This window comes from Cetorhinus maximus, chromosome 2, assembly GCF_964194155.1.
Source record: "Cetorhinus maximus chromosome 2, sCetMax3.hap1.1, whole genome shotgun sequence".
Lineage (NCBI taxonomy): Eukaryota > Metazoa > Chordata > Chondrichthyes > Lamniformes > Cetorhinidae > Cetorhinus > Cetorhinus maximus.
This window is the reverse complement of record NC_135880.1, coordinates 136,814,781-136,838,589: the sequence shown is the minus strand read 5'-3', so window position 1 is coordinate 136,838,589 and position 23,809 is coordinate 136,814,781. Positions and strand designations below refer to the sequence as shown.

At 42.0% G+C, this 23,809-nt stretch overlaps 1 protein-coding gene across 4 annotated transcripts in view; it reads right to left on the bottom strand.

Annotated features, from left to right (window-relative positions):
* polr1e (RNA polymerase I subunit E) overlaps window positions 1-22,821 on the bottom strand; it is a 46,973-nt gene extending 24,152 nt beyond the window's left edge. For 2 of the 4 annotated variants that reach the window (XR_013580442.1, XM_078569910.1), the window contains exons 1-7: window positions 22,669-22,821; window positions 14,079-14,182; window positions 13,838-13,914; window positions 11,223-11,308; window positions 7,864-7,919; window positions 6,171-6,315; window positions 2,934-3,041 (exon numbers count right to left, since the gene is read on the bottom strand). Coding sequence is in view for 3 of the 4 variants with exons in the window: in XM_078569910.1 (XP_078426036.1) it covers window positions 2,934-3,041; window positions 6,171-6,315; window positions 7,864-7,919; window positions 11,223-11,308; window positions 13,838-13,914; window positions 14,079-14,182; window positions 22,669-22,738 (646 nt within the window). In the remaining variant the exon portion in view is untranslated. Of the gene's footprint in view, window positions 1-2,933; window positions 3,042-6,170; window positions 6,316-7,863; window positions 7,920-11,222; window positions 11,309-13,065; window positions 13,188-13,837; window positions 13,915-14,078; window positions 14,183-22,668 lie in introns of all 4 variants that reach the window. The other 2 variants (XM_078569922.1, XM_078569915.1) reach the window with 2 other exon arrangements.
* Window positions 22,822-23,809: the final 988 nt, after the last annotated feature.

The following is a 23,809-nucleotide window of genomic DNA, read 5'->3' as shown; positions in this document are numbered from 1 at the left end:
GAATATCTTCAAGCCTTGCGCCGTTTCTGATTACCCAGGAGCTCAGGGAGCCTATAGTCTGTCATTGCTTTCTTCATGACAATGTCCCAGCCAATCAGAGTCGACTTGCAAACCAATCAGCACCCTTTGGTCCTGTAGTATAGTTTGAGAGAGCATTTGAATTTTGGCATTCTTGCTTTCGTCCTGGTGAAAAGCTTTGCACCATGTCTCTTTTCAGCAATATTCATAATCTTTCTTTATTCTTTTGGTGTTGATGGAAGGCTATATAAATACTATGCCTACAACAGCAGGCCAGAGGCTGGGAATTTTGTAGCAAGTAACTCACCTCCTGACTCCCCAAAATCTGTCCATCATCTACAAGACGCAAGTCAGGGGTGTGATGGAATACTCTCCATTTGCCTGGATGAGTGCAATTCCAACAACACTCAAGATGCTCAACACCATTCAGGACAAAGCAGCCCCCTTGACCGGCACCCATCCACCACCTTAAACATTCACTCCCTCCACCACTGGCAGACAGTGGTAGCAGTATGTTCCATCTACAAGATCACTGCCGCAACTTGCCAAGGCTCCTTCGAAGGCAACTTCTAAACCTGCGACTTATACCACTTAGAAGAACAGAATGGGCAGTTAATTGGTAAATGAACATCAATATAGATAACTGTGAGGTGCTACATTTTGTAAGAAGAATGAGGACATAACACCTTGGTAATTAAGTATTTAAATTGAGCAGAGAACAGAGCGATCTGGGGTCAGAGACCCACAAGTCACAAAGTAGTGACATGGGTTAATAAGGTCATAAAAAAGTCATAGTTCTGTAATTCATCTCTAGAGAGGGATAACTGAATAGCAGCGAAGTTATGTTAACTTGTGTAGACCTTGGTTAAACCACACAGAGTAGAATGAACAGTCTGGTTTCCATATTATTAAAAATATAGAGGCATCGAAGAAGATGCAAAAAGGATTGGAGCTCAACCAAGCATTCATAATGAGGCCATCTGACATGTATATCAACAAAAGCAGACTGAACAGATGGCCAGACGTCTATTTTGCCAGAAGGCCTCATTATGAATGTCAGGCTAACCTCCAAGACACACTAACACATTCATCCCTGCAGGGGACTGTTTACACACCTCATAGGGGACTGCTAGCTTTGTTTGTCTGATAACCATATTACAAGCACATAAAACTAACTTAGAAGTGGTTTTTCAATGCCTATTTGTTTATGTGGACAAGATTAGAAGATGTTAAGTGAATTACAGATTTTTTCAACGGGACTTTTACTGCCTGTGTTTGATTGACAGTTTTGAGAATGTGAGGGGGGCAATTTTTTTCAAAGGGACTAATTTTTCTTATTTCATGAGCATTTCAAAGATTTGCCAGTTTTATTATTTGGCTCATTGGTTCTGTACCTAGTGGATACTGGGTGAGAGAGCATGGAAGATGCATAGGAAATATGAAGGGGTCATGGGAGATATGAAGGAGCCACAGCTAAAGGGCCTAACAACCATGAATAGAATGGGGCCGATGTCCCAGTAAACAGAGGTGGACTTTCTAACCTGTTGGCCTCACCATCTGCCCACTTCCACTGTCGCCTTGGGAGGCAGCATCCCAACTCCAGCCCACACATGACTCCTGGAGACCAAAACACCAGATGAATGCATTCCCTTTTAGAAGTAGGGAATGTGATGCCTGGAAATAGCCCGACCCGCAGTTCCCAAAACGAAGACAAAACTGTTTCTCTCTCCACAGATCCTGCGAAACCTGCTGAGTATTTCCAGCATTTTCCGTTTTTATTTCAGATTTGCAACAGCCACACTATTTTGTTTTTGAAAAGGTAGACATTGACAAGATGTTTCCACTTGCAGGCTAGACAAGAACTAGGGGCCATATATATATAGGATAGTCTCTAATAAATCAGATAGGGAGAATTTTCTTGACCCAGAGAATAGTGAGGATGTGGAGCTCACTAATACAAGGGAGTAGTTGAGGTAAATGGCATAGATGCATTTAAAGGGAAATTAGATAAGTGCATGAGGGAGCAAGGAACAGAAGAAATTGTTGATGGGGTTGGATAAAGAAAGGTGGGTGAAGGCTCATGTGCGGCATAAAACACTGGCACAGACCTGTTGGGCCAAAACTGCCTGTTTCTATTCTGTAAATACATTTTAATACTTTGTCACTCCCCTGCCCCACAACATCAAATCTAAAACCCTTTTCATAACAGCATGAAATGCACAATAGTAACATTACAAACTTTGTGAATAGCTAAGTTATTTATAAAACGCTGGTTAGGCCACAACTGGAGTACTGCATGCAGTTCAGGTCACCACATTATAGGAAGGATATGATTGCACTGGAGGGGGTGCAGAGGAGATTTGCCAGGATGCTACCTGGGCTGGAGGGTCTGAGTTATGAGGAAAGATTGGATAGGCTGGGGTTGTTTTCCTTGGAGCAGCAAAGGTTGAGAGGGGACCTGATAGAGGTGTATAAGATTATATGGGGCATCGATAATGTGGACAGGGAGGCACTTTTTCCATTAGTAGAGGGGTCAGTAACCAGGGGGCATAGATTTAAGGTAAGAGGTAGAAGGCTAAGAGGGGAGCTGAGAAAAAACTTTTTCACCCAGATGGTGGTGGGAGTCTGAAACTCACTGCCTGCAAGGGCGGTTGAGTCATTTAAGTAGTATTTAGATATTCACTTGTGTTGTCATAGTCTCCAGGGCTATGGACCAAGCGCTAGAAAATGGGAGTAGTGTAGTCAGATCTTTGTTGACCAGGGTGGACATGATGGGCCGAATGGCCTCCTTCAGTGTGTAAACGTCTATGAGTCTCCTAAAGACAAATTAAACCATTTCTGGAGCGGTGATATTGTACCAGTGAAGAGCAACTAACTACATAGCAAAAGTTCAACTTTCAGCAAGTAAAGGATACGGTCCTCAAACTTATAAACATCCTCAGGCTTATGTGCATCAGCATGACAGGGAGGAAGGAAAGTCGACTGGTCCCGAGACTCGAATTGCGTTGCCTCGCTAGTTAAAGCTTTAGGAAAACAAAATGTTGGAAATATATTACATATACATTACAAAACAGCACTCAATACATTCCACAATAACACATAAAAACAGTGGTATGTCCCATTCATAATTTTTGTGGAAGCTTCTGAAACTGTCTTTTGTGTTTTAAAATTGACACTCACGAGGCACTAAGATGGCCACCAAGAATATGGTGACATTTGCTTATTCAACACAGACCATCTGAAGCTTCCGGAAAGTTCTAATCAAGTCACCTTGGGTGGGCCAGCCCCTGGAATGGGCATACCCAGACCAATGTTATCTGTGGAATTTGCATATACTATTGTCTGTGATTTACCCAAAACTTAAAGTCAATAGACCTCCAGACTTCTTGTCTCCAAGATCAAAGTTTCACAAAAGAGAGCTGAAGAAACCAGTTGTCCACAAAATAAGTGTGAAACGCTACTATCTATCTTCTATTGTATAGTGATGTCTTTGGACTTCCAAACCATTCTGGTTAGACAATACCAGCATTGACCATGTAATCGAAACAAGTTGGAGATAATGAGTTTTAATCTAAAGACTGAGAAAACACCTGGGTCGTCTGCAGAAAACCCCCACAAGCCAGCTGCTCCAGAAAAGGCAGCATCCAGAAGGCATTTGATAAAGTGCCACATCAAAGATTATTGTGGAAAATAAAAGCTCATGGTGTAGGGGGTAACATATTGGCATGGATAGAAGATTGGCTGGCTAACAGGAAGCTGAGAGTAAGCATAAATGGGTCTTTTTCAGGTTGGCAAGATGAAATGAGTGGCATGCCACAGGAATCAGTGCTGGGACCTCTACTGTTTACAATTTATGTAAATGACTTGGATGAAGGGATTGAAGGGATGATTGCTAAATTTGCTGATGACACAAAGATAGGTAGGAAAGTAAGTTGTGAAGAGGACATAAGGAGGCTACAAACAGATATAGATAAGTTAAGTGAGTGGGCAAAGATCTGGCAAATGGAGTATAATGTGGGAAAATGTGAAATTGTCCATTTTAGCAGGGAGAATAAAAGAGAAACATATTACCTAAATAGTGAGAGATTGCAGAACTGAGGTACAGATGGATCTGGGTGTCCTAGTGCATGAATCACAAAAGGCTAGTATGCAAGTACAGCAAGTAATTAGGAAAGCTAATAGAATGTTATCATTTATTGCGAGGGGAATTGAGTACAAAAGTTGGGTTCAGTTGTACAGGGAACTAGTGAGACCACATCTGGAGTACTATGTACAGTATTGGTCACCTTATTTAAGGAAGGGTGTAAATGCATTGGAAGCAGTTCAGAGAAGGTTTACCAGACTAATACCTGGAATGGGTGTGTTGTCTGATGAGGAAAGGTTGGACAGACTAGGCTTGTATCTGCTGGAGTTTAGGAGAGTAAGAGGTGACTTGATTGAAACATATAAGATCCTGGGGGGTCTTGACATGGTGGATGTGGAGAGGATGTTTCCTCTTGTGGAAGAATCTATAACTACGAGTCACTGTTTAAAAATAAGGGGTTACCCATTTAAAACAGAGATGAGGTGAAATTTTTTCACTCAGAGGGTCATGAGTCTTTGGAATTCTCTTCCTGAAAAGGTGGTGGAAGCAGAGTCTTTGGTTATTTTTAAGGCAGAGGTGGGTAGATTCTTGGTAAGCGAGGGGGTGATAGATTATCGGCAGTCAGTGGAATGCAGATTTCTGGTTACTATCAGATCAGCCATGATCTTATTAAATGGCGGAGCAGGCTCAAGGGGCTGAATAGCCTACTCCTGCTCCTTGTTCGTATCATTTTTACCTTTTAAGAACTGGGAAGCTATAAAGTTTTAAAAGCCTCCCAGCCCGATTCCAAAACTCCAAGTCCGTCTGTAAAGAAATTTGCCTTCCTGATACAAAAATCACAAGTGCCTAGTTTTGTGACCTACTGAGCAGTCACCTCTTCGAGGGAATCCTGCAATAATCAGGATATCTGGCTTCAGCTATTTGAACCCATCTGAACTACAATTCAAGAGTGGAAAAAGAATCTTTACTGAGCCTGCAATGACTGTTCGCCTACAACACTGCCAAACACGCGAATGGTTAACTATTCTTTTCGTTTAACCTTGGAGAAATGAAATATCTTCTTCCATTGCATCTTTCTTGAGCATGTGGTTTGTGACTGGGGTAGCGTTTATATTTTCAGAACAAGTGTGTAATAAATTTATTTAAACCCGCACAAGTCTGCTAGTTCTTTAACATTGACCACAAGCTATTTAAAATATAGATATATAAAGCACGTTTAGAAATACCATTTTTTTGACATAAGCCCACCATTCTTTACTTCAGCCTATTCCTGGTCTTCATTACTCAGTGCTTTTCATACCCTTTAAAATAATTTTTCCCAGCCTTAAGAATACTATTCCCCTCTTTCATTCACGGTGATTCAGGTCTTTATATTGTTTGCTACAGTAAAAGCCTTAAAATGTGAAAAGTTGTCCTTCAGTTATTTCCATTGGTCGTTTGGGAAATTCATCTCTTTTAAAAAGTTATCAGTCTCTACAAAGATGGTAACAAGATTAAATAATCTTCAAGTCTTAATATAGTCCCCATACTGATCTCTTAAAGGTTAACATAACCTGGGGTGGGTGGACGAAGTACCTTCAGGTATTAAGTACAAACTGCGAAGTAAACATGGAAACTGCTTCTTATAGATTTTCTCCCAGATAGATGTTGTTCCCCAATTGTTCAAAGCCAACAGCAGTCTCCAGAACTGCGAAGATCCAAAATGAGCAGTCTCACTATATTAAAGATTCTTTCATGCATCATGTACTTAATGGTGCCGTATCTTACTAGCTGTCTCCAAAGCTGTCTCCGAAGTTGCATTCTTCTTCTCATGACTGCTGATTCTCAATGCCCAACGTAATACAAAAGCTTAGCACTGACCAATCTTCACAATGGATGGTTTTGAGATGCATACGTGATCTATCCACATAACTTGACAAAATTGTTGTTAAACCTCAGTGGCTCTGCTTCTTGCATCTTCCTCAGTTTAATAACTCAGATTGCTGTAACTGAAAATTATTTTGTGTCGGCAGACTGTTTGATCTTATATTTATAGAGTAGACTCTGCCCTGCAATTTGGCTGCTTTACCTGTTATTCCTTTCTTTTCAATTATATTTTCTGCTGCTTTGGCCACAGCTTCCTGCAAAGTCTCATTCCCAACCCGATTCAGTCTGCGAGAGCTCAAGGCACGTTTCTGCTTGTTAGTACCAAAGGCCTCAATGAGGGAATCCACCTAGAAATCAACAGCAAACAGTTAATATACTTTAATAGCGAAACATCGGTTTGGTTAATTACCTCCTTCCTATTCACAGGCCTGTACAGGCCGGTTAAAATAAAACTGAATGCAATATTCTAATTCCTGAACAAGCAGTCACCCTAAAAGCATTAAGAACCTGAGGTTTTCCACTTACTCCCACTTGTTTACCATTGTTGTGCAAATTTCAGGAGCTCTCATTTGTCACATGAGCACATGATGCCATGTGAGATGGAAAAGTAAACACAAACCAACTCAAAGGACTGAACTGCGGTTCCCGCTAGATGACTGCCAGATTTGTTAATGCCTGAGAGAAAGCCCCAAACACTCAGCTAAAGAGTGTTGTCACTGAGATGCAGCATCACCAATGTCAAGATAAACTTGCTCCATTATTGCACTTGATGACAGGCACAAAGTAGAAATGAAGGGGTGCAGAATGACTAGACCAGTTAAATCTAAGGCTGCTCTCAAGAGTACTGGCAATTATTTACAAAGCAACATTCAGAGATGCCTGATATATATTTTTTTTAAAATCACTGGGTTTACAATGCTTCAGCCTAGAAATGGTGCTGTGTGTGCAGAAGGGAAGGAGAAAGAACTTTACAAACATACAAATGTCAGGGTAAGAAAATATCAGGCATTGTGTCCCATCCGGTTGCTACCTTAACTTTTCCATTGTGATATCCAGTTGTATTCTAAATATTCACAATGGTTTTGTCTCGATCTTCTTGTTCTTTTTCAAACACTTATCATTTATTAAGTAAATTTTAAGTCTCAATCACCGGATGTTAGTCCAATATCACTACCAAGCTACTGTACTCATAAATATAGATTTATCTACAGTGTCTTCCTCTATATTTTTGTTTATTGAACTTGTGGTCGTGGCGTATTCATAATTAAGAACATAGGAAATAGGAGCTGAATTAGGAGCCTGCTCCACCATTCATTAAGATCATGGCTGATCATCTACCTCAACTCCATCTTCCTGCACTATCCCTATATCCTTTGATTCCCTTAGTGCCCAAAAATCAATCAACCTCAGTCTAGAATACTGTATACTCAATGACTGAGCATCCACAGTTCTCTGGAGTAGAGAATTCCAAAGATTCAGAACCCTTTGAGTGAAAAAAAATCTTCCTCATTTCAATCTGAAATGGCTGACTGCTTATTCTTAGACTGTGACCCCATGTTCTGGATTCCCCAGCCAGGGAAACGTTTTCTCAGCATCTACCCTGTCAAGCCCCTTAAGAATTGTACGTTTCAATTCGATCACCTTTCATTCTTCTCTCTCATTGGTCAGGGAGCATAGGCCTAGTCCAGCTAACTTCTCCTCATAAGACGACCCCTCATCCCAGGGACCAGTCTAGTAAATCTTCATTGTACTCGCTCCCATGTACCTCCTGCCCTTGTCCTTCCAGCTGCTAGAGGCCACAGGTTTGGGAAGTGCTGCTGAAGCAGCCTTGGCAAGTAGCTGCAGTGCATCCCACAAATGGAGTCTTTGTCAAATGCTTCACAAAGAGTAATTACCTTCTCCCTGTAAGAGGTGTTTTTTTCATTGGGATCTCCTTCTGTAGCAGATTCACCTGAGGAAATGACACTGGCATCAATATGCTGCTCCAATTCATAAATGGACATTTCAAATAATTCTTGGTTAGAAGACCGATTTTACAGGTGATGGTGCTGTGGTTCCTTGCTAGACCACAATAAAAAGCCATTCCAAACATCCTCCAATAAGCCCAGAGAAATAAAAATAATGTGCATTTATATTGTGCCTGATCATATGCCACAAACATCCTTATGTGCATTATATAGAATCCTGTTCACCTATTACTTCTATTCTCAATGACTAAGATTGGCTCCTGGTCCTCAACACCTCAAATTTAAAATCCTTAACCCTGTGTTTAAATTTTCCATTTCCTCATTCCTCTCCAGGTTTGCAGCCTCTTAAAGCTCTAACCCACCTGCCTGTTCCACCACCCATACAAACTGTTTTACCGACCCTGTTTTCTTGTGCAATTCACCACGCCACACCCACCGCACACTGCCTTTTCTATACCATTGCCAAAGCATGCCTCGAGTCATCCAGGCCCCACACTCTGAAATTCCATTCCTACTCTCCTTAAAGTCCATCTCTTTGGCCAAGCTTTGGGTGACCCATCCTGCCATCTCCTCCTTTGGCCCAGCACTGGTATTTTGATCACGCCTCTGAAATAGCTTGGGATATTTTTCAACATTGAAGGCACCATATCAGTGGAAGTTGTTGCTGAATTACATTACATTGTGTACAGAGCTTGTTGTGTTCAAATAGCTGTAACGACAGAGGCAGTCAGCGATGGGGGAGGAATAGTTCTCCTATTAGCCTTCAGGATGTGCATCAACCAGTTCAAAATTACCTTTCATACTCTGAATGAAATTCATTAAAGTTATAAGATTTAATAATAGAAGAGCTTTAAAAACCTGGAAAAGCAAAGACATTATAGCATGCTCTTGATTGTGGAAAATTAATCTTACCAGAAAGGGAAGCAACTGACAATAACAATCACAGAATCACAGAGTGCAGAAGAGGCCCTTTGGCCCATCGAGTCTACACCGACAAGTGAGAAACACCTGACCTACCTAACTAATCCCGTTTACCAGCACTTGGCCCATAGCCTTCTCCAGGCTCCTTCTTATTTTTAAGAGTTACCGGAGATCTGGATTACAGTGATTAGCAACTAGCTAGCAAAAGTCTGGATTCTTGAAGCTTCACATATTGAACTGAACCAGAGAAACCATAAAGGTCTGAGGTTCAATCATTAATTCATACTAAGTTTACTCAGGGTGCAATCCCCACACACTACGCTGAATTTTCCAGCAGGCGTCAGGATCATACACGAGTCCCAACCCCGATGGTATCCAAGTCCTGCCCGCCTGTGAGATTTTCCTGCAGGCAGCTGATTAACAGGCTGCCTCTGGAAACACTGTCTAATTGGGGACAACAGGCAAGTTGCACAAGTGGCAGGGTTAATTGTGCACTCCACCGGGTACGTGGGTTCTGCCAATGCATGGAGGGGACTTCAAGGGGGCCTCAAAATGGAGATGCCCTCCGAAGACTTCTAAAATTTTTAAAAGTAAATGAGGCCACTGTTGCCAGGCCATCATTGTGATGAGGAAACCTGCAGCTGCGACTGGGATGCCAACTGTAATTAAATGTATTCCTGGAGGTTTCATCACATGACTTGCCCCACACACTATCCATTGGTTGGCCAACGCATCCACCCTTTTGACACACTGCCTTTCTACACCAACTGGAAAGCAAAAGGCTCATTACCCAATTGGATAATGCTCGACTGTCAGCCAAAACAGCCTTTTTTCACCTATTTTCAATATTTTTATATCTGGTAACAAGAAATGTTCAAAGAAAGTGACAAAATAAAACAACCTTTTTAAACATCCTGATGATTTTTTCTCCAGGGTTACACATAGCAGTGTCCTGGAGTTTGATCTTCAATTCCTGGAGACTCCGGGCCAATCCTGGAGGGTTGGCAAACCTAGCCATGACTGTGGCTCGCTGTTGCCCGTGGGTGGATTTAAAGGAGGCCTCCCTGCCTCTCAACCTGTCACCAGGAAGCCACCTCCAGGCAATGGCCTGGCATTAGCTTCAACAGGGGGCCCATGCGCAGTTGGATGCAGCTATTTGGAAATAGATCACTCAATCAGGTTAACAATGAGATTATTTGATGTCCAGCTGCTTCCAGGCGGGTGTCCCTCTTCCTCAGGATGCTGCTTCCAGAAAAATCACACAAAGGCAGCAACATATTGGACAACCAGCAAGCAATGCTGCTGAATGAAACTGCTGACAGACCTGCCTCCTAACTTGCCTCTGCAGCAAAACCCAGGGTTTTGTCCAGTGACTCCAGCTGGAAATATGCACATGTAGACAATGACAGAGGGCAGTCCAGCTGAGATGCTCCTGATGATCGAGTAGCTTGCTAGACTGTCTAGGTGGACATACCAAGAATCACAATTTGGCTAAGTAGTCATCAAGAACCAGAAGACGTTTACCAATCAAAAGTAATACCATCAGAAGGAGTACCACCTGAGCAGTAGTCTCAAAAAAGACAAACCCGATTAAGCACAGTTCCACCCAAACAACTATACCCTGCTCTGAATTCCAAACTACCCAAGAGTAATGTCACAGGAGGTCAGCTAGTATTACTTGGGGAAAAATAAGGTAAGATAGACTCGCCAGTTTCAAAACAATCTCATCCCAGTTATTGTTTCCACCCACTCAAAAAAATTCTTTAAAACGTCCTTCAACAGATCATGAGGTCACATGTAACCTAAATTGCTTTATGTTTATTCATGTGCTCATTCCGGCTGTTGCTCCAAACCAACGCTACCATTTTCCCCACTCTCCTGGCACCCTTCATTTCTTCCCTCAGATACTTTGCACAGACCCAACGCCCCATTCTACTCTCCTGCTGTCATTCCAGGCTTCAATCCCTTTTGGATAAGTCCACAGCTATCCCCAGTACCTCTTGTTGCATTTTTCAACGAACCATCTAGGCACCCATTGTTACCACCCTAGAAACAGCATCCACAGCTGCCTCATCCTCCTTTCTCGCCAACCTCCGCTCAGCACACTTGCTGGGAGCTAACTTTACCAAGCTCCTTATCCCACTCACCCCACGCAGAATTGTCAACAGGTTTGCAGTCATCCATCTAATATCCCCTTCTCTGAATCAGTACCCATTTTCTGGCTGATGACATTTCTGCAAAGTGCCATGAATGCTTCTACATTAACTGTAGCACATACATCCAAGTTGTTGGTGCAAAGAAGCCTGATTTAGCCATATCTAATTATCTTCACTGGGTGGTCAAAAACTATGTACTGAAGAACTTACCAGGAAAGAAGGGTTGCATGTTGAACAACTGAGCATCGTGCACCTCCATTTTCCCAGTTCTTTTATTTAGCACGCCAACAAAATACCTGAATGGGTCAAGAACACATTCCGATCAATGAAAACTTTATCATCATTTTTATGCAGTAACTTCCCAAACATTTGCATTTTTGGAACAGTAATTTCCAAGCATTAACCTTTTATTTTACAAAAATACCGCATGCACGTTAACACGTAGTCACTCTCCTATCAATGCTGTAACACAGATTCTTCAGCTCTCTGAACAGGCTAAAAATCCAATCAAAATGTAACATGCGAACAATCAAATTAACTACATATTAAAAAAATATAAAACAAAGGGCAACTTGAGCAGCCTGAGTAAGCCACATTATAAAGTTAAACCTTGTTTTTGTCACTTTCTGCCTAGTCAATTTCCCAGGTTCAAAAAATGAAAGTCAACGCAGAACTCTCAGAAGATTACCAGAAGAGCCAAGATAAAAATTAAAGCACCATTGGTCTCTGATGGCAATGAGCAATGGTCCTAGTTTTAACAGAGTCTACAGTGGGTTAGCTGATTTTAGGTAGAAAAGGTACCATAATTGAACCCAGCATCTCATCAGGACAATGAAAAATTGGCATGGGGATGTGCTCCAGCATTCTGTGCTGGAAACATGCATCTGGGTATCAGATGACAGCAGGATAAAGGTTGACTGTGATTCCCACCACCCACCCCCATCTCTTTCCCAGCGTTCAAAAACCTCTCAATACTCATTGCTCATCCATAAAGAATGTTCAGAGCTCACTAAGTTACGAAAACTCTTTAGAGGGAGAAAATGGCAGAGAACAAAAAAAGTCAAAGTGCAAGGGATTGGTGCACTCTTCATCACTTTGACCAAACTATCCACTTATGCTAGTTCATAATGTGTTCACTTTGATGGTGAATTTTGATCTTAAATTGGCCACCATAGCCCATAAGATGGGTGAGAAACTTTCCTGACCTTGATCACTATCCAGCGGTCTCTACTGGAAAGTACATGAATGTAAGTGTTGACTGAAAACAGGGCTCAAGGCTCATACTTGTAACAGCAACTACTTACACAAGGTAGCAAAGGGCCATCAACAGCTGTGGATGTACTGGAAGGATAAAGAAGTTGAAAAAGAGCCCCAACTAAAAGCAGTTAACATAGAGCATGCCGAATCTTTAAGGCAAGAGATGGGCAAGTTCTGGAAAAAGAACAGAGAGGCCCTTTCTTGTTCTTACTTTATATATAAATTGTCAAGTTCAGGATATGGACACGAGCAAGTCAGAGGATGTGCAGCATTGTAAGGACACATACATTATACCATTAAACCACAAGGTATTATTCTGCCATTAAGGCATAAGAGTGTGTGTCCCACTCAAATTGCAAAGCGTGATTAATTTAAGTAATACTTCAAGAATTCATATACAAGTCAACTGAGAAGCTGCAGATGCTGTGACAGATATATCCTGTTGAAGAGTTTGTACATGCTAAATAATTACTGCTGTTCTGACACAGAAACCTAAATTAGGCAGTGTGAGACATTCAAAAAGACGATGTACAGGAAGTGCATACATACACCAGGTTTTATATTCATGATATATTATAGTGTTAAAGTTTATCAAGGAGAATATTGAGAAGTTTGCAAACTGTTCTCCATGCACAGTTGACATACTATAATTGCACCCATGAGGGGGAATTTACATAGGCAGTTTCCACTATAAAAACAGATTAGATATTATAAATGTGGACACAAGAATTATAACAGAAAAACTTGACAAAAGGCCAGCCAAATGTAAGACTAATATAAATATTAAAATTCTCACATCTAGCACATGATCCTGCCACACTTAATGCAACACTTTCCCTGACACACTTTGTTGAGAATAGCCATATTGTTATGAAATACTGTATCTTCCAACTCAATGTAAGCAATTCCATAGCAGATCTGTTAAAATAAAAATAATGATAAAAATTCTCATTATAATGACAACCAGCACAACTATATCTTGTACCTGCACACACTTCCTCCTCTTTCCTCCTCCTGTCTCGCCCTCACCCTTCCCTTCTCAAGTTACCAAGGGTAGTTTATTCCTAAACACCAAGGAATGTCTCTACTTCATACTGCAACATCTGGCTTTCACTGCAAAGACCAGCATCAAACAAACTTTGTACTGTGTATGGGAAATGCAGCTCCCAGGACTCCATTGCTAAATGAAACAAAAAATGCGCTTTGTCCAAAATGTTGCTGTATTTTGGGGAAAAATTAATTATTGTACCTTCCGGCACAGGAGAGAGCCATTTCCCCAACTTGCCTGAGCCAGCTCTTTCAAAGAGATATCAACTGATTCCTCATCCTGCAAATTTGACTAGTTGATACTATACTTACTTTACACTACAGTAGAAGGAAGACAATTTTTTTCCAGCTGATCTGTATTACCCCTCTCAGGACTCAATGTGTGGGCAGATGCAAAAAGTGACAAGAGAGTGCCTATTTGTCATCACAACTGCTTCCTTTTCTGATATGCTGACAACCCATGTTTTCAGCACTTTACATTTAACTGGAATTCTGCCTTTGAAACAAAGAAACACACTTACTTGCACAGTGAGTTACACTTCAGGGCACTCAATCCAAAATTATTCCCAACGTACGTCAATCTATCTGTCTCAGCAGACTACAGGGGGATGAAAAAGAATCATCTCAAGTAAGTGGAACAATTTCAAAGAACTAGCAATGTTGTTAACACAGCTTTAAGGAATAGCACAATCAGAGCAATCAGCCTTGCCAGGCTTAACCACGGCACAAACTGTTAAGTGTTTTACGTCACTTAACTCTTACCATGATAAGCTGATTCTTCTTCCGGGGGTTATTTTTGTGTATATTTTTGTGCAGCTGAAATTCCACATTTTCTGAATTTGTGAGCTTCCCATTGGAAAACTGAACTGTAAAACAGGACAACATTTTTATAAACTTAATTAGCAGCCCAGAGAGTAAGTTGTACATGATTCTGGTAACTTTTTTTTTTAAAACAACCAATGCAATATGATTTATTTTTAAACTGATTTATTTTTAAACTGAAGATCAGTAAATTCATTTTTTAGATTTATTCTTGGGTTGTGGTTAATTCCAGCAAAGCAGAGTTTGTTGCCCTGAGCCTATTAAAGGTCAATCATGTCCTTGGGCTGCAGTCATGTGTAGGCCAGACTGAGTAGGGTGACAGATTCCCTTCCCTGAAGGACATTCATGAAGCAATTGAATTTTTATGATAATCTGGCAGCTTTGATGGTTATTTTATCCGGGGCGAGTCCACAAATTACTAAATTTATTGAATTCAATTGCACAATTCTCCCTGATAGGATTTGAACCCATTGTCCATTGTGGGTTGCTGATCCAAAATAAGAGCTACTAAGTCACCATACCCTATACACAGAGTCATGGTCATAACAGAACTGCACAGGAGGAGGAATTAGACCCATCAAGTCTATGCCAGTCACTTGGTAATTCAAACTTTTTTTTTTAAATGGGAAAAAATATAAATCACCATTGTGTACTGTAATTTAAATAAAACAGAACAAGGTGTCTCTTTTTGTCAATTAGTTCAAAGTAACAGTAATTTGAATTAACATAGAAACATAGAAAATAGAAGCAGGAGTAGGTCATTTGGCCTTTGGGGCCTGCTCCACTATTCAATATGATCATGGCTGATCCTCTATCTCAACACCATACTCCCACTCTCTCCCCATACCCCTTGAAGCCTTTAGAGTCTAGAAACGTATCTATTTCCTTTTTAAATATATTCAGTGGCTTGGCCTCCACAGCCCTCCCAGAATCCACAGAATTCTGGAAGTTGACAACCAACACATCCAGTATTTCCATGGCCACTTCCTTTAGTGCCCTGGGATGTAGATTATCTGGGTCCTGGGGATTTATCAGTTTTCAGTCCCATTAATTTCTCTAGCACTGTTCTTTTTAATAATACTAATTTCCTTCAATTCCTCCTTCTCGCTAGACCCTCGATTCCCTAGTATTTCTGGGGAGTATTCTCTACCTGTGGTTCCACAGGTTTGCCACCCTCTGAGTGAAGAAGTTTCTCCTCATCTCAGTCCTAAATGGACTTCACACTTATCCACATTATACTGCATCTGCCATGTATTTACCAACTCACTCAACTTGTCTAAATCGCCTTGAAGCCTCTTAACATCCTCCTCACCACCGAGTTTTGTGTCGTCAGCATTGGAAATATTACATTTGGTTCCTTCATCCAGATCATTGGTATATATTGTGAATAGCTGTGACCCAGGCACTGATCCCTGTGGTACCCCACTAGTCACTGCCTGCCATTCTGAAAAAGACCCATTTATTCCTACTCTCTGTTTCCTGTCTGCTAACCAATTCTCAATCCATGCCAATATATTATCCCCAATCCCATATGTTTTAATTTTGCACACTAACCTCATCAAAAGCTTTCTGAAAATCCAAGTACACCACATCCACTGGCTCTCCCTTATCTATTCTGTTAGTTACATCCTCAAAAAACTTCAGTAGGTTTGTCAAACATGATTTCCCTTTCATAAATCCATATTGACTTTGTCTAATCTCATTAATACTTTCTAAGTGTCCTGTTATCACATCCTCTATAATAGACTCTAGCATTTTCTCTACCACTGATGTTAGGCTGACAGGTCTGTTATTCCCTGTTTTTTCCCTCTATCCTTTTTTAAATAGTGGGGTTACATTTGTCACCCTCCAATCTGCCAGGACTGTTCCAGAATCTACAGAATTTTGGAAGATGACAACCAACACATCCATTGTTTCCATGGCCACCTCCTTTAGTACCCTGGGATGAGATTATCAGGCCCTGGGGATTTATCGGCTTTCAGTCCCGTTAATTTCTCCAGCACGGTTTTTTTAGTAATACTAATTTCCTTCAATTCCTCCTTCTCACTAAACCCTCAATTCCCTAATATTTCTGAGAAGTTATTTGTGTCTTCCTCCTTGAAGCAGAACTAGTAGTTGTTTAATTGCTCTCCCATTTGCTTGTTCTCTATTATAAATTCTTCTGTTTCAGACTGTAAGGGAACTACATTTGTCTTCACCAATCTTTTTCTTCTTACATACTTATGGAAGCTTTTACAGCCCTCTTTTATGTTCCTTGCAAGTTTACTCTCATACTCTATTTTTCCCCTCTTAACCAATCTCTTGGTCCTCCAATGCTGAATTCTAAACTGCTCCCAATCCTCAGGCTTGCTACTTTTTCTAGCAACTTTATATGACTCTCTTTGGATCTAATACTATCTTTAATTTCTTGTTAGCCATGGTTGGGTCACTTTTCCTGTTGTTTTTGTGCCAGAAAGAAATATATAACTGTTGCAATGCATATATTCATTCCTTAAATATCAGCCATTGCCCATCCACCTTTTAATTAAGTCCCCCAATCTTTCTTAGCCAACTCACACCTCATACCTTCGTAGTTTCCTTTGTTTAGATTTAGGACCCTAATTTTGGATTGAACTACTTCACTTTCCAACCCAAGGAAGAATTCTATCATGTTATGGTCACTGTTCCATTAAAGGACCCCGCACAACAAGATTATTAATTAACCCCTTCTCATTGCACAATACCAAATCTAGGATGGCCTATTCCCTAGTTAGTTCCTCAATGTACTGGTCTAAAAATCCACTCCAGGAATTCATCCATGACAGTAGCATTGCTAATTTGGTTTGCCCAATCTATATGTAGATTAAAGTCACCCATGGTTACTGTAGCACTCTTGTTACATGCATCTCTAATTTCCTGTTTAATTACCTTCCCCTACCTTACCACTGCTGTTTGGAGGCCTATAAACAACTCCCACTAATATTTTCTACCCCTTGCTGCTTCTTAGCCCCAGACTTATTCTACATCTAGATTTTCTGAGCCAATATCCTCTCTCACTATTACACTGATTTCATCCTTAACTAACAATGACATGCCATCTCCTTTTCCTTTTTGCCTGTCCTTTCTAAATATCGAATACCCTTGGATATTCAGTTCTGAGCCTTGGTCACCCTGCAGCCATGGCTCCATAATCACAATTATATCATACCCGTTTACATCTATTTGCGCTGTTAATTCATCTATCTTATTGCGAATGCTCCGTGCATTCAGATACAGTGCCTTTAGGCTTGTCTTTTTACACATATTTTTTCGTAGTATGGCCCTATTTGCTGCTAGTCCCTGTTTCCTCTGCCTTTCATTTTTGCTTTTTACTTTTGTCTTCCATTTCTATCTTTGTTTCCCTCTCGTGCCTTCCCACTCAGGCTCCCATCCCCCATCACTCTGGCTTAACCTTCTTCAATTTAAAAGTAAATTGCATGTTTGCATACTTATACTAAATATCAATGTAGTTTAGCTGGTAAATGATGCTCAGTTGTGTTTGCCAGTTTCTTACACCTCACCTTGCTCACCATCTTTTAAAAATCTGATCTAATACAATCTCGTGTTCTAGTGTTTGAACTGACTTTTTCCCTTTCCAGCTGGATCTTAACTCTTATCATGTGGTCACTACTGCCAAGGTGCTCATCCACACTCAATTCATCTACCCAAGCTACTTCATTACTCATAACCAAATCCAGTAAGTTCTCCATCTTTGTGGGCTGCCTAGGTAAAATACTCCATTCGAGTAAGCCTCTCACCCAAGTCAAAAGGTTCTGACTTGTCCCACTCCAGGCCTTGAGCACAAAATTCAAGGCTGACACTTCAGTGCAGAACTGAGAGAATGCTACACTGTCAGACACTCGGAGACAATATTAAACTAGGGCCCACCTGCCCTCTCAGGTTAACACAGAAGTTCCCATGACATTATTTTGAACAGTAAGGGCATTATCCCTAGTGTCCTAGCCAATATTTATCTGTCAACCAACATCACCTGAAAAGGTTACCTGGTCATTATCATATCTGCTGTACATGGGAGCTTACTGAGCACAAATTTCATAGAATCATAGAATGGTTACAGCACAGGAGGCTGCCATTTGACTCTCTGCAAGACCAATTTATCTAGTGCTACTCCCCTGCCTTTTCCCTGTAGCCCTTCTATTTTTTCCTCCTCAGATAATGATCCAATTTTCTTTTGAACGCCACATTGAAAAACCCTCCACCACTCAGGCAGTGCATTCCAGATCCCAAACACTTGATGGCAAACATTTTTTCCTCATGGCATCATAGCTTCTTTTGTCAATCACCTCAAATCAGTGTCTTCTTGTTCCCAATCCTTATACAATAGGAACAGTTTCTTCTTATCTACTCTGTCCAGACCCCTCATGATTTTGAATACCTCTATCAAATCTCCTGTAAGCCTTCTTGTTTTCAAGAGAAACAGCCCCAGCTTCTCCAATCCATGTAACTGAAGTTCCTCATCCTTCAAGCCATTCTTGTGAATCTTTCCTTTTACTTTTTATTTGTATGCCTGCAGAAGACTTCTGGATTCCCTTTTATGTTAGCTACCAGTCTCTTCTCATACTCTCTTTTTGCTTCTCTGATGTCTTTTCTCAATTCTCCTCTAAACCTTCTATATTGAATCTGATTCTCAATTGTATTACCCATCTGACATCTGTCATATGTACTCTTTTTCTGCTTCATCTTACTCTCCATCTCTTTTGTCATCCAAGCAGCTCTGGATTTGTGTGCCCTATCTTTCCCCCTCATGGGAATACACCTTGATTGTACCTGAACTATGTCCTCTTTAAAGGCAGCCAATTGTTCAGTTAGAGTTTTGCCTGCCAATCTTTGATTCCAATTTATGTGGGTGAGATCCATGCTCACCCACTCAAGTTTGCCCTTCCCCAATTAATTATTCTTACTCTGAATTGCTCCTTGTCCTAAATATAGCCAACCTAAATCTTATGATGCAATGACCACTGTCCCTAAATGTTCCCCTACAGACACTTGATCCACTTGGCCCACCTCATTCCCAAGAAACAGGTCAAGCAATGCCTCCTTTTTAATTGAACTGGAAACATATGGATGGAAAAAATTCACCTGAACACACTCTAGGGAATTTTTCTCCTCTCTGTCCTTTACACTATTACTATCTCAGTCTATGTTAAGATAAATAAAGGCCCCTATTACACCCACTCTATAATTCTTGCACTTCTCTGTAATTTCCTCACAAATCTGTTCCTCTGGTTGATGGTCTATGGACTACACCGAGCAATGTGCCTCTATTGTTTCTTAGCTCTGGGCAAAGATTTTGTTCTTGACCCCTCTGGGACATCCTCCCTTTCTCCCCAGCACTGCCATGCTTTCCTTAATCAATACTGCTAGCCCACCTTTCTTTCCTGCCTTATCGTTTCTGAACACTTTGTATCCAGGAATATTTAGTACCCAGTGATACCCTTCTTTGAAATAAAAACAGAAAATGCTGGAAACACACAGCAGGTCAGTAGCACCATTGGAGAGAGAGAAACAGAGTGATCGTATCAGGTCGTTGACCTTTCATCAAAGTTGGGAAAAGTTAGAAACATAAGAGATTTTGAGCAAGGGGTGGGTGGGACACAAAAAGGAAGGTCTATGATAGGGTGAAATATTGGAGCGATTGAATGACAGAAAAGTTAGTCTACCGGGCACAAAGGGAATGATGATGGGACAAGAAACAAACCATGTGCCTAGAACAAGTGCGCTACTGTCTGAAAGCAAAACAAAGCGAAAAGCCAAAACAAGCAAAGAAATGGAAACAAAATAGGGGCAGACATTATGGCCTGAAATGATTGAACTCAATGTTGAGTCCAGAAGGTTGCGAAGTGCCTAACCGAAAGATGAGGTGCTGTTTCTCAAGCTTATGTTGAGCTTCACTGGAACAGTGCAGTAGGCCGAGGACAGAGATGTCAGTGTAACAGCAAGGTGGAGAATTAAAATGACAGGTCACCAGAAGCTCAGGGTCATGCTTGCAGACTGAGCAAAGGTGTTCCACAAAGCAGTCACCCAATCTGTGTTTTGTCTTCCCCATGTAGAGGAGACCACATTGTGAGCAATGAATACAGCACTCTAGATTGAAGGAAGTACATGTAAATCGCTGCTTCACCTGGAAGGAGTGTTTGGGGCCGTGGACAGCAAGGGAGGAGGTAAAAGGGCAGGTGTTACACCTCCTGCATTTGCATGGAATGGTGCCGTGGGAAAGGGATGGCGTTTTGGGGATGACTGAGGAGCGGACCGGGATATCATGGAGTGAACAGTCTCTTTAAAATGGTGAAAGGGGAGAGGAAGGGAAGAGAAGATGTGGTCGTGCTCGAGGTGGCAGAAATGGTGGAAAATGATCCACTGAATACCATGGCTGGTGGTGTGGAAGGTGAGGACAAGGGGAACCCTATCGTGGTTCTGGGAGGGAGGGGAAGGAGTGAGAGTAGTGCAAGAAATGTGGCAGACAAGGTCAAGAACCCTATAAACTACAATGCGGGAAAAGAGGGTTGGAATCCTCAGATAAGGAAAAAAGATATCTCAGAAACAATAATGTGAAGTTTGCATCATAACAAATACACCACTGAGTTCAACAATTTCAGACCATAATCTCTGCCTCCATCTTATTCCCTTTTCCTTAATTTTTCTCTTAATTTTTGCTTTCAGTCAGCAGCATTCCTGCTATAGACATATGATGAAAGCAAAATACTGCAGATGCTGGAAATCTAAAAAAAGAACAAAATGCTGGAAAAACTCAGCAGGTCTGGTAGTATGTGTGGAGAGAGAAACAGAGTTAATGTTTCGAGTCCGTATGGGTCTTCTTCAGAGCTAAAGAGAAGTAGAAATGTGACTCTTCCCTGACCTTCTACCTTGCTTCACCCCCTCTTAAACAGGATAAAATCCATCACATTTCTACTTCTGTTTAACACTGAAGTCATACTGACTCGAAACGTTAACTCTGTTTCTCTCTCCACAGATGCTGCCAGACCTGCTGAGTTTTTCCAGCATTTTCTGTTTTTATATTCTATAGGCACATCTTTTGTTTGTGTTCTTACCCCATCAGCATTCACTCTGGCCCTGGAAGGCTAACTCTTATATCGTCCAATCTTACTGATGAAAATCATCCACCTGAAGCATTAACTCTGTTTTCCTCCACACATGCTGCCTAACCTACTGAGTATCTGCAGCATTTTCTGTTTTTATTTCAGATCTCCAGCATTTGCCTTACTCTGCTTTTCAATTACTGCCCTTCTCTGAGCCAGTGCTTCATTATCGCAACAACATCGTATTTTCACATGGCTATATGCTACCAGGTTTTCTGCATCACCACAGTAATTATGGGTGGAATCATCCCAGATTTGCACAAAACGCAGTAGCGGGCAGGAAAAAAGTAGTTTGTTTTTGCACCACATCGTCCCATTCCCACCTCATTAATTATGCAGCCACAGGAAACATGCCATCTCGCTGGCAGGTGGCCTCCAACTTGCCTCACCGTTTCCTCACACCAGGCACCATATTTAAACTGCAGCTGTGGGCACACTTCTCAATGCTTGCAGCCCAGGGCTGCTCTGGTGAAGACATGGCCCCAAAAGGCAAGAAGAGTACAGCCCCCTGATTAAGTGACACATCGCTTGGACGCCTTCTGGATGCCATGGAAGCCTGTCGCGATGTCCTCTACCGCCGCTCTGGCCGCGGGAGGCCTATCAGCCTCACCACTCCGGCTTGGAAGGCAGTGGCAGTCAGTGCCAATGCTGCACACAAGAGGTCAGCCAACCAGTGCAAAAAACAGATGAATTATCTCATCCATGCCGTCAGGGTAAGGCAACCATCTTATCACTCTAAACTCTCACACAAGGTAGGCAAACAAGCCTCGAAGCCCCGGGTGAAGTGCTGCTCGCCAGGTGCACGTCCCTTATGTACAGTTGTGAAACATGTCGGCATGATCGTGCCCTGGTGATCCAGCGTGGGGGGATGATTCTGGTGAGCAGGGCTTATAATGAGATGCTAAAGTATTAAACTCAGGTTCCTGACGTGCAGCAGCAGGAAACATGGCCCGCTACTGACAGGTGGAACGGACAATCGCAACCTGCTTTCATGATGCCGCCAAACCGATTTTTGGCCTTCTCGCCATATTCTCCCCCCGCCTGCCATGCTGCCTGACGCCAATGGGCCTGGATAATTCCTGCCTATATTTCAAAAGTACTTCATTGGCTAAAGTAATTTGAAACATCTAGGTGGTCATGAAAGATGCTATATAAATGCAAGTCTTTCTTTCCTTCACCCCTCTTTAGCTTTGTGTGTGTCTCCCCCCTCAGCCCACCCCCTGCACTCCAGCTCTCTTCTCCCCTTTCTCGCCATCTGTGAATCTAATACTCAGACTCTCTCTGTGCCCATGTCTCTCTCTGTCTCCGCGCTACCGCTCAGTTCCGGGCCTTTCACCGCTGCCCGTCTAATCCAGGATAAATATTCCACCCAATCGGGCACTCGCAGGCGTTACCAAGTGTGGCCGTCTGTTCTGGACTCAACTCCGCTGAATGTCTGTACTTCCACACACCGACCACCGCCATCACCACAGCCACTGCAAACACGCCGCTAATTCTAACACAGGACCCAACAGGCCCAGGCCGCTCGGCGCCAGCAACACCGCCACCTACTGGTCCAAACCACTCGGCTCCAGGAATACCGCCACCTACCGGCCTAGGCCACTCAGCGCCAACAATACCCCTACCCGACTGGTCCAGACTACTCAGCGCCAGGAATACCGCCACCTACCGGCCTAAGCCACCAAGCTCCAGCAATACTGCCACCTACTGGTCCAGACCACGGCGCCAGTAATTCCGCCACCTACAGGCCCAGGCCGCTCGACGGCAGTAACACCGCCACCTACAGGCCTAGGCCGCTCGACGGCAGTAACACCGCCACCTACAGGCCGAGGCCGCTCGTCGCCAGGAACACCGCTAACGATGTGCTCGCAGTGCCTTTGGAACACCGTCATCTAGAGGTCAAAGCCGCACATCACCAACTGAAGATTTGGATTACAAAAACACCAATTTGTATTTATATAACGTCTTTAACGTACAAACTTTCCAAAACGGTTCGCAGCAGTGTTATGGAATAAAATTTTACACTAAGCCACGTATGAAGATATTAGGGCAGATGGCCAAATGCTTGGTCAAAATGGTAGGCTTTAAGACCAATATTTAATGAGGTGAGAAAGTTAGCGGCAAAGATTGTTATTAGTTGTTCAAAAGGTCTCGTGAAGAGTTCAGAGATTTGTAAGGTTGTACTGTTTATTGGTAATACATAACTATAAACATATGTATAAAATATAGTCCAGACTAGGAGCTAACTTCATGCTGACTTCCTTCCACTTGGTCTTTCCATAAAACTCTGTCCTCTGTCATGTGTCTCTGTACATTATACTGTGGGAGATGCTGTTCTCCAGTCCCACATTAACCCTTCCTATGCCGAACACCAGTTCTGGTGAAGAGTCATACGGATTCAAAACGTTAACTTTTTTAGAAGGAGTGTTTTAAACCTTCTGAGTGTTGTGAAATTAAAGAATAGAGACAAAACAGGCCTTCTGGTAAGTTTAAATCAAAGAAATGATATATGTTTATTCACACAATACATAAAAT